This window comes from Diaphorina citri, unplaced genomic scaffold (genome assembly GCF_000475195.1).
Source record: "Diaphorina citri unplaced genomic scaffold, Diaci psyllid genome assembly version 1.1 scaffold44, whole genome shotgun sequence".
NCBI classification, from domain to species: Eukaryota; Metazoa; Arthropoda; class Insecta; order Hemiptera; family Psyllidae; genus Diaphorina; species Diaphorina citri.
The window spans coordinates 10,937-22,980 of record NW_007377481.1 but is presented as its reverse complement, the minus strand read 5'-3'; the positions used below and the strand labels follow the sequence as shown (position 1 = coordinate 22,980).

General features: G+C 41.1%; 1 protein-coding gene across 1 annotated transcript; it reads left to right on the top strand.

Moving 5' to 3' along the window:
* The first annotated feature begins 4,333 nt into the window (after positions 1 to 4,333).
* On the top strand, positions 4,334 to 8,884 carry LOC103514513. The gene is made up of 2 exons (XM_017446322.2): positions 4,334 to 8,080; positions 8,791 to 8,884. The coding sequence occupies exons 1-2, from the start codon at positions 4,755 to 4,757 to the stop codon at positions 8,882 to 8,884; spliced, it is 3,420 nt and encodes a 1,139-aa protein (XP_017301811.1). The 5' UTR covers positions 4,334 to 4,754.
* The last annotated feature ends 3,160 nt before the right edge of the window (positions 8,885 to 12,044 follow it).

Genomic DNA, 12,044 nt, shown 5'->3' with positions numbered 1-12,044 from the left:
TTCCATTTCTTTTTTTTACTTTCCTTATCCTATAGGAAGGAAAGTAATGTAATCGGGTCAAAATTTCGATGGTCAGTTTTTAGTGCCAAAACACGTTTTGAGGTCCCTAAAGCCTAAATACGAAGTTTCAGCCATTGGTCCGTGTGTGTGTCTGTGTGTCTGTCTGTAAACAAAATATCTCGAGAACGGTAAGAGCTAGAGACTTGAAATTTGGTATGAATCTTTCAAATGTGACAAGGATGCGACACGAAACTTTTGGTTAAGACCGGTGCAACGCTTGGCGGCATTTTACCGCTTTTTGGCGGTTTTCGGTGTAATTTAACAATATCTCGGGAACAGTATAAGCTAAAGACTTGAAATTTGGTATGTAGCTCACAAATGTGACAAGGATGCAACACAAAACGTTTGGTTAAAAAAGGTGCTGCGGTTGGCGGCATTTTGACCGCTTTTTGGCGGGTTTCGACCCCTTTTTGCGGTTTTCAGCTATACCGACTAAACGGTTAGATATATTGTAATTGTAACAACAGAACACCCAAATCAGCACCATTCAATAGGATAAGGAAAGTCGTGTGATGTTCACACCAGATTTTTCTTCTTTTCCTCCTCCTCCCTCTTCTTTTTCTTCTTCTTCATCATCTTCATCCTCTACTTCGCTGCGCTGGACCAACCTCAGTGGTGCAGTTGTTAATGCGTTGGACTTTGGATCTGGATGTTGGTGGTTCGAGTCCAAGTCAAATCATAAGATTTATCTAGGTGTAATAATCGGGGAACGATATTTGTGACAAAAGCATTCAAATATGCTTAACCCAATTTAAAAAATTCCTTTTTTTTACTTTGCTGCGCTGCTGGGGTAAAGGGACTTTCCAGTCTCATTCTGGCAGTATAAACAGGGTATATTCTATTCTACTTTTTTTTTCTCCTTCTATAAGATGGAATTCTATGTACAAAGTCCTCATCACAATCAAATCCAACACAATTTCGAATACGATGGCTCTATGGCACCATGATCATGTGAGAGTATTGCCAGAGGCAATCACTCATATGAGCAACACGAATGGAACACCTTACTGATGCCAGATAGAATGGCACACAACTCCTTTATATATAAAACATAGATTTACAATACCAATAATCTAATATCTACCTATAGTACCTATATGGAATATACAATCACTACGAAAGTACGAATCTCTGTTTGAATTGAATATCGTCGCTTCAAAAACAAAATAGGTATACCTACATTCAAAAGATACACCCAGCTACCTATCTTGTTCATCTTGACCTTCTCTTTTAGACAGGAAATGTTTTTTGGGGCGATATCATGATTTTGTCACCTGTGCTGCGGACAGAAGGACATTTTTGCGAATCGGACACGAAAAGCTGGAATGTAAAAATCTAATAGTTTTTTCTAGAATCTGTGGACGATTCAAGGTGGGTGTCTTCTCTGTTATAAATAGAGATCAAGTACAGTAGATAGTATGTCTCCAAAAGTCGGAAAAGAAAGTACCTATGTACTTGTACATATTCAAATAACAGACGCATCAGAGATCTGTTCTGTCTACCATTGACTCCATTGTTAATGACAGGCGTTCTCAAAGCGTGGCCCAATAGGTCAGTTGCGCTTACTTGGGTGATGTTTCAAAGTCATAGAGGAGGAAAAATGAGGACCAACGGAATTTTTCTTCCTACGACTTCTAGATACCGAGTACCGAGATAAATCGATCTAAAAAATACCGGTAAATCGTGAGGTTTGACGTCACGGCAAACGCTCCCGCAGGCGATGACGTCATAATTCATGACTCCCGCTTCGTTATTTGTGTGCAAGCGTTTCTGCGCATTTTGGACGTGAAATCTGACGTCACAACTCTTTGAACTTTTTCATTAGAACGGCAATTAAAAATTGAATTTTCGACCTTTGAAAGTTATGAAATCTGACGTCACAACTCTTTGAACTTTTTCATTAGAACGGCAATTAAAAATTGAATTTTCGACCTTTTAAAGTTCGAAATCCGTGAACTTTTTCATTAGAACGGCAATTAAAAATTGAATTTTCGACCTTTTAAAGTTACTTTTTCGGAGTTTTGACCTCATATTTGGACTTTTTCATTGGCACAGCGGTTAAAAATTGAATTTTCGACCTTTTAAAGTTACTTTTTCGGAGTTTTGACCTCAGATTTGGATTTTTCACAACTTTTTACATAAGAATCGACCATTTATTAATAATTTTTACCCATTTGCAACTGCTCCATTCTACTTAATCCTTAGTTGTTGGAAAACCAAGAAGGATAAACTCTTAGTGGAAAAAAAAATATCTCAGTGGATGACCTTCGGGTGGATAAAATTGTCCTTTCCTTTTACTCCGGTGGTGGATAAGTTGCAACTGACTGTATGTATGTACTCAGGTTACTTAGGCCAGCCACTCACTATCAGGTAGACACCAGTGGCGTAGCGTGTATGTATGGCGTGTATGGCGGCCATACAACTCAAAAGTTCACTCTAATGCCCATAAATATTAATGGCATGTACTGTGATGGGACTTGGTAGACCTGTGCATGAGCCCTACAACGCCCTACATTTGAATTTAGACCACGCTACGCCACTGAGCAAGCCTGAGAGGGTATACCGGACACCTGATGAGCACACACACTATCAGGTAGATCTGACAGGTACGGCTGAAACAGTTGTCTGTCAGGACTACCTGATACTTGATGAGCAAAAACTATCAGGTAGACCTGACAGGTACGGCTGAAACGGTCCGTCTGTCAGGACTACCTGATACCTGATGAGCATCACACACTATCAGGTAGACCTGACAGGTACGACTGAAACGGTCCGTCTGTCAGGACTACCTGATACCTGATGAGCACACACACTATCAGGTAGACCTGACAGGTACGGCTGAAACTGTCGTCTGTCAGGACTACCTGATACTTGATGAGCAAAAACTATCAGGTAGACCTGACGTCAGGTCTACCTGATAGTGAGTGGCTGGCCTTAAGACTGACAATACCTACTTCATGTCCAGGTGTTCAAATGAACTTGGTACAGTTGGCTAAAGTTATAAGACTTATGTATAATCAAATCTCAAATTCTTTGTGGTAATGCAGAGTTTTTTCACAACTTTTGTGGATATCACAGCATTACTAAGTGCCTCCTTTGCAATCATTTTCGATATTTCAATAATCTTATAAAAGTTAGGGTAAAAGAACACTCAAATAAGCATCATTCAATAGGAGAAGGAAAGTCGTGTGATCTTCACACCAGATTTTTGAGTTACCTATTCACATTAATAGGTTATTAGGAGGTATCTACTATTAAAGGTTAATTGAAGGCTGAGTAAAGCTACAAAGGTAATATACGAGGTACATACTTGAGATTACGTAGGTAATAAATAGTTGGGTACTTATCAGTCAATCATCAATTAATTATTTATCAATAAAATATCTACCTTCATATTTACCAATCAAATCGTCAATAAAACTTTCCTTATAATGACGGAACCAATCAAACTGGTACCTTATGTCACTCGGTTTTTTAATCGAACCCAGAAATTCATTGCTATTTTGCCAGTAAATGTAAAACCAATATTGCATGGAATTAATGACTGTACATATCTAACTGTTTACCTACCTTTCCTTTTACCTAACCATGCCGAAGGCAAGTGACATCTCTCTCTCTCTCTCTCTCTCTCTCTCTCTCTCTCTCTCTCTCTCTCTCTCTCTCTCTCTCTCTCTCTCCCCCTCCCTCCCTCTTCATCGATATACATTGGTTTTTGTGAAAACCTCTGCAGCCCAAAGTAATCACCCCAGGGATGATTGAGAGGCAGACGAAAAATGCCGACCCCGGGAAAGGCGATAGCCGAAGAAAAAGAACAATCATAAAATTATTACAGGTATCACAATTTGGATTTGTATGAACGCCGTGTATCTTGATACAAGTATGCAATGTGCTCAGCACGAAACTACTCCAACGTTCCAACCTAATAAAACTGGCAAACTGCCTGGGATTCAAACCTTGCACCTCCTGGTTGAGAATCAGTGCCCTTGACCACTCGGCCAGGTGTGCATAACCTAATAAGATTACCTACCTACCTATATTTAGAACAAAATTGTACCTTGGTACCTACTCCTTTTTTTTCTCCTCTTTTCCTTCTACGAATCATATGGAATTAAAATTCATTTATAGAGCTTCCTCAATGATTTGAAAGTTTCCACTACCGTTATAGTTATACATCGTATTATCAAGAAAGTTCATTATCAAGGTATTCATTTCGTCTATTCATGGCTTCTTTTAAAATTCTAATGGCTATCTCTTTTTCTTCTGTTTTCAGATTGAACTTCTGTCCTGACTTTCAAGACTTGCAGTCAAGAATGTCACCCATCTTCGCCACTATCCCTTCAAATCTTCTCGACAGCAGAACAATACTCTGACTAGATCGAGAAGTTGAAAAATCCTAGAAATATGGGTGACAATGTGATGAGGACATTCCGTCTAACAGGGTCGATTTACTAAAAACAATTCACAAGTAATGAAATATTAACTTACGAAAAGATGTACAGTTGTTGAAAAACTACGGACAAATACTGAAAATACATTCATTGAAAGAAATACATATTCAAAAAAGATGTTTGATTAGTGAAAGATCATGTCCAAATACTGAAAAGACATTCTCTGAAAAAATAATAACTGACAAGCATGTTCAATTACTGAAAAACCATGCCAATTTGCTGAGAAAATAGTCTCAAAAAATAGTCATGGACGTAAGTAGCCGCCCATCCGGGGGTGCCGTCCAAATCAAACATAAAAAACAGTCCAGCCAAGATTCCGGCACATTTCTAGACTGGGACGAAACGGTGCACAGTGCCAAACACAACGAAGTCGCCAATACCATCAACTTCAACAGTAACGTCACCGGTGAGTTCGTCACCGTGGTTGCCATAGAAACGAAAGACGCCGTGGACGTCGCTAACAACAACTTTGTGACGGTGCTCACCGTCAACTCTGCCCAGAGAACGATTGACAACTCAACGGGCACCAACGGCGAGGAAACCGTTGAAACAGATGTGAACAGAAACGTTATCGTTGGAACTGATAAAGAGAAACGTAAAGCGAACGATGAGAATGGTGGGTTTACCAATGGCCACAGCCGGAGCGTTGCAACCGGAAACGTCCGACTTTACGCGAACTCGAACGAATGCCATTCCGACCAGACCCAAAGTAAACAAATTTACTCGAAAGAATTTCCGAACATGACCGAACGAGCCGACCACGCACGGAGTCTCTTCCACGAACGTGAAATCCTCGTCTACAGACTCCCCGGAGAGCGGCTCGGGTTTGGGCTAAAATTCGAAGGCGGCCTTCAGGCGAACCAGAAGGTCCACCGCCTCTTCGTCCAGTCCTGTGCGGAGGACAGTCCCGCCTCACGGACGCGCACCCCCTGGGGACATTTCACCCCGGGAGATGAAATCGTCCGCATCAACAATCGTCCGATTCGGGACCTGACGCGGATCGATTGCGTCAAATTTCTGAAGGAGTCGACGGTGGTTCTCAAGCTGTACGTGAGACATTTGCGGTCGCCCGACGATGTGATCGATGAGGCGTACGATCAAGCGGTCAACGCACGCGCAGTGAACGAAATCGAAAATAGAAGAACGGTGGTAGACCACCAGACGGAAAGTAGAATGACGAACGCAAGGGTAAACACTGTCCAACAGATCGAAAGACTCGAAAATAAGAGAGAAGTTGGAGATGGTCAACCGAAAACAAACGCAGGAAAAGTTACCAATGAAGATACAGAGCCGACTCCTCCCGAAGAAGTGGGCGTCGCGTCCAAAAGCGAAAACTCTTCACCGCCTCCGATACCACCGAGGAAACTTCTGAAGAAAACCTCCAACCCGAGTGTGGCCGATAAGAGGCGAACCTCCCCGAAAGCCTCACCACGCTCTTTGACTAACACTACTGAAAATAGTCAAAATCTTCAAAATGGAAGGGAGAGTATGGGGAATAATCACGAGAATCAAATAACTGATGGCGAAGCAAACCCGGAAATCTACGAGGTCGACTTGAAACTCAGCGATCAGGACATCGACGAAATTATCGACATTTTAGACAAAACTGAACACGAAGAAACGAAGAATAAAGATGCAAGATTGGTCAGAGTACGAAACGAAGTTGGCAAAGCTCAACACCCGATACAAAATGGGAAACATCTGTTAGATATCAACGACAATGTGAAAACCGGTCAAACAGTCCCATTCCGAAGCGATTCCGACGTTGCTGAAGCCGAACTTTACACGAATCTATTCCTCGACAACAACGATATTTTCGAATCGGAATCGGACGATACCGGATCCAGCCACACGACCGCCATCGATCGGCTTTCGCTACATTCTTCGGATCGGATATCGCTCACTTCCAGCTCGAGCTATTCCGATATAAAATCGTTGAACTCGTACGAATTCGATCTTGATGCGAACATTGACACGGTGATCGATTTCGACAAAGTGTTGGAACCGCTGGAAGGCGGTGTTGAAACAATGCCGATCGAAACCGGTCAAATGGCCGAGAGCGATGGACTTTACGGTCCTTTCCTAAAGAAGAGTGTCGAAGAAACCGTTCAGAAAAACGAACAAAGTGAAGTCCGAAAAGAAACCATTCAGAGAAACGAACAAAATAACGTCCGGAATGCCGATGTAGTCGAACCCAACCGTCCCCAGAACGGTCAAGATGTGCCCAAAGTCAAAGGACAGACTGTACAATCCCCCAAACCGTTACCTCGGACGGACATGCAAAAGTTGAAGTTCAAGTCAGGGAAGAAAATGCCCCCACCCCCGCCACCACCGGGGAAAGTGGCAGAAGATGAGACCAAAAGTGCCATAGGAAACGCTAGTCCTGACAACCAAAAGGCGCCTGCCAAACCACAGCCCGCTGGGAAGAATAACGCCATTGAAGATGGAGGAAAATCTACAGTAGAAATTCCAATACATGCTAAAACTTCCCACAACGAAAAGGAAAGTCCAAACCTTTCCGTTTCCATAAAAGATACCGTAAAAGATCATGTAGATACCGAAAGTACAACTAAAACATCCAAATCGATTCCAGCTCCAAACGGAGAACCTCTTCAGGACACCCCAGGCGAGTCAAAAACACCTAAATCGTCCCAAGAATCAGGCGAACCAATTGAGGACCAAAACCTGTACATAACAGTCGAGCAGATCCCCATAGACAATCTGCTACCCAAAGTCATCAAAGCGCAGGAAAAAGTCCCTGCGGACCCCGCCTCTCCTTACAAAGACCACTCCATTCTGGAAACCATTGTGGAGAATGACGAACACCATCTCCCACGACTGATCGACTTCGTTCCCAAAGACAAAATCCGGTCGACGAATCCAGAGAAGTCGAAGAAGCTCAACTCCATCATCGAGCAGCAAAAAGTTGTCGAATACTTTACCAGTCCCCACTCGCCAACTAAAAACTTGGCAAAATCACCCAAAAGAGAAGTGGCAGAGAGAAGCGAAACCAGAGCTGGAGCGGGTAAAAATGGAACACCTACAAAAACAAATCAAACAAACGAACCAGTTGAAGGAACTACTGGAACACCCACAAAAACTCTGTCAAACGAACTCAATGAAGGTGAAAGCATCGATAACAGTGATGTAACTTCAGGAAACAATTCGGGTACGAAAGGAACTACTCAAAAATCTGCCGACAATGATGGAAGCCTTCATACCACTAGTAAACCTTGCGAAGAAGGAAATTCGCCTCAAAAAGCTACTGCCAATGAAGGTGTCCTTGACAATAAAACCAAAATTTCCAAAGAAGGGAATTTGCCCCAAGAATCATCTCAAAAGTCTGCTGACAAAGAAGGTGTCCTTGATAATATCACCAAAACTGACGAAGAATACAAACAACCTTTACCCAATGGTTCTGCCAATGACAACACACCAGCAAATCTTGTAGAAGCCATCGATAGGAGAGCAGATGGTGGCGAATTTCCAACTGATTCGACGACGAGTGACGAAAACGGACGAAGCGCCCCGAAAAAGCCCGACGGTGGAGAAGTCAATGGAGGCGATGAACGGTGAGTCAATTTATTGTTTCCTTAAAATAATAATAATAACAGTAAAAAAAAAAAAACAAACAAACAAACAAACAAAAAAAAAAAAAAAAAAAAAAAAAAAAAAAAAAAAAAAAAAAAAAAAAAAAAAAAAAAAAAAAAAAAAAAAAAAAAAAAAAAACAAAACAAACATGATTAGGTCAGCGGCCATCGCACCTTGTATGTAACAGTTCCTAATGTATCACTGAGATACTGAGTGTAAAAACTAAAAAAATTGGACCGATTGCAATACTTTCATTACTAGTATAGCTCGCTATACTGTAGTAATAGAAAGTATAGCTCGCTATACTGTAGTAATAAAAATTTACCTATCCCCTAAATTGCCAAAATACATGAGACCCTGGTTAGACTGCGGGGGTAAAGGGACTTTTCAGTCCTATCCCAGCAGGATAAACAAGGTTCTTGGCTAATTTCTAATAAAAAGTCTATTACTTATCAAATGTAGGTATAAGACTTTGCTTAGACTGCGCTGCGGGAGTAAGGGGACTTTCCAGTCCTATCCCAGCAGGATAAACAAGGTTTTTGGCTATAATTTCTAATAAAAAGTCTATTACTTATCAAATGTAGGTATAAGACTTTGCTTACCTACGTAAAGGGACTTTCCAGTCCTATCTCAGCTAGATAAACAAGGTCTATTCTTGTCTAATTTATAAATGGTTTCTTCTTCTTTGCAGTGAGACTGTCCACAATTCTGCGGAGCAAATGAAAGAGTCCGATAAAGAAGGTAAGTTCTTTCTGTTGTTTTCTGGATATTTTAGGGAATTCTAAATTTTAAACATGAATGATTATTATTAAATATGTTTATATTAGACATCCTAGGTTATAACAAGGTACCTACCTATAGGTATTTGGGGTCGAGTGGATTGGAACACATCACAGGCCTTCATGCACACTCCATTTGTCAAGGGTCTACGTTATCCTTACCCTTGGGATCAATTTAATTCTAAAAGAAAGAAAATCTTGAGGTCCAATTTTGGGAAATTTTCCCCCTACGTGTAGTGTAGACACACTGGTCTATCTTGCTCCGTGTATTTTATGTCCGGATAGGCTTCGTGCAATGTTATCAGGCAAGAAACTCAGGCAAAAGTTTTCAAATTGCATAACCGTGTGGAAACAAGGGGTTAGTATGAGTTGAGGATAGTGCTTATTTTGTACGGGTCGAGCCAGCCTAGTTAACTTGGTTGGTAGCCCGTCTGGCTTGTAAGCGCTAAACCGTGGGTTCGATTCCCGCCCGGGGTGGATTTAATTCTGATGGGATAATGTTCGTTCTCGGAACGGCTGGCTTTCTCCTATCCTGTCTGCCTTCTGTCTTCGATTTCGAGACGATAAGACCATAGCAGTTACAGTTCCCTCTGTCAAACCTCTTTAAAAAAAAATCTCGTTATTTCTGCTGCTCCCCTGTTGACCCAGCACTTGGGTACTATGGGATGCATACTACGACACAGACCACATGAGTCTAATGTGTCTAAATGGAAAGGGGGCTATGACGAAACATTGCAGCATTGCATTTACCGACTCGTTTTGTTATTTGGTACATACACTTACCTACTTATTTTGACATCTGTTGACTTTTCAGATCTGGTGAGATAAAACTGGGCCTCTGTGAAGGTCTCTTTAGTGAGTTTAGTGTATAAAGTCCCTACCTGCCTACCTCCTTACTGTAGGAGTGGTTACAAAATAAGTAGGTACTTAAGTAAGTAGATGCCTAACTAATTAAATCCCGAAACTAGTAGGCACTTTGTGTCGGTGGGATGTTTACTTTAGAAATCCAAGTAGACTAACAAACTGATGTGCAACTCCATGTTAGTTATCTCTGCTTACAACGGTAGCTCAGCAAACAATTTATTGGATTAGGCAAGATTTTTTCTTTGTTTTTGTTCCACAATATCTGACAGTTTGATTTTCATGAAATCTTTTGAAAATATTAAAAACAAACAAAACTAGGGCACTGAATTTTGGGGACTTGGTGAGATTTTTTTCTTGCTTAGGTAGGTACCTTATTTGCCTATCTTGAAAAAGCCCACGAGTGAGGCTTAATATTGTGGTCTGGGGCGCTGAACTTAATACTTACGTACCTATTTGGTTATCAGTAGTACTTAGGTACTTGGGTATGTAGTTAGGTACTTATATCTTGTGTGACCATCACCCTTATCAATGAGTAACACAACCATGATTACCTACTCGGTACTTAGACCTACTTATCAGCTAGAAATAGAAATATGAGAAATATTATATCAATATATCTTGATATATTACTTATGTGACTCAGATGTTACCCAATGTAAGGATTTGGTTGTTATGTATGAGTCAGATTTGGTTTGGTTTGTACTTTGTATCAATATCTTTGGAGCCAAGAGCAGTTGTAGTGGTTAATGGTTATTTGTTTAATATCAGCTACTCATTTCTGTTCTGTGTTGATAAGGAATTGGTTGTTCCTCTTCTGTAATTAGATAGGTACGTAGCTTGGGTACTTGTATCTTATGATTCTTATGTGACCTACTTTTTTTGCCTGCTTTTACCTGCCTTTCAGGAGTTACTTATCTTTGTTGATGTTACTGGTTGTCTTGTGTGACATTTTTGGTCATTTGTTGACATCACTGGCGCGAGTCGATTTTAGATGTTAGTTGTTCCGAAGATTTGATATTTTTACGATCAGGGAGAATGCGTATCCGGCTAGTTCTGTTTTCCTATAGAAAACAACTTGCTTGCTCTCGTTTAATACACCTAATAATAATAATAATAATAATAATAATAATAATAATAAAACCTTTTTCGTACATATTTCGAGCTCAGGAACAGGTCTCGGATTTTACCTTCGGGATGAAACTCGGAGCCCTCCCGAATAATTACATAAATTCGCTCAGATGAATCACTTAAGAAAATTGAAAGTCAAGTATTCTCTCGATTTTCACGAAAATTTGAATTTAAAATAAATTCGATTCAATTTTGGAGTACCCTGTATATATTATAAAAAACCTGGCATTGGTTTTTTTTCTATTGCATTGCAAAGTTCCATTGTCAAGGTATGCTTTCAGCTTGCAAGAGCAAACTGACATCAGTGGTGGCGACCACATAAAGTTATTAGATGGGGAGCTGGAACTTCAAAAGCTACGTGGGAAGGTACAAACATTTTGACCATCGGATGTGGTGTAGGTTTTGTAGTGGAGAGTTAAGTAGTGAATTAGTTCCACGAAATCCTCGTTGCCAGCCTAGTTAGCTTGGTTGGTAGCGCGTCTGCCTTGTAAGCGCTAGGCCGCGGGTTCGATTCCCGCCCGGGGCGGATTTTATCCTGATGGGATAATGTTCGTTCTCGGAACGGCTGGCTTTCTCCTATCCTGTCTTCCTTCTCTCCTCGATTTCGGGACGATAAGACCATAGCAGTTAAAGTTCCCTCTGTCAAACCTCTTAAAAAAAAAAAAAAAAAAAAAAAAAAAAAAAAAAAAAAAAAAAAACAAAAAAAATGGATAAAAGTTGCACGACTACACTTCCAATGCAACCGCAATGGCTCTGAAATGTTTCTTCCTCACCATCTCTCCTCAGGTATGGCTGTGTTACACGAAGTGCTGGGCATGTACCATAGCGGCGTGTTCAAGGACGGACAACTAGTCAGCAACAAATCTACCAACAAGCAAGACCTGAAGACAATTCGCGGCGATCAAATCACTTGGATAGATGGACGGGAAACGTATTGTTCAAATATCGGGAGACTTATATCCGAAGTGGACGCGATTATCATGCGAGCCAACAGGATGGTCAATAATGGTCGAATGGGAGACTTTGTTATCAACGGACGAACCAAGGTAAGCCAGCCCAAGTTACCTTGGAAGGTAGCACGCCTGCCTTGTAAGCGCTAGGCCGCGGGTTCGATTCCCGCCGCCCGGGGCGGCGTGGCGGATTTCATCCTGAAGGGATTAGGTTTGTTCTCGGA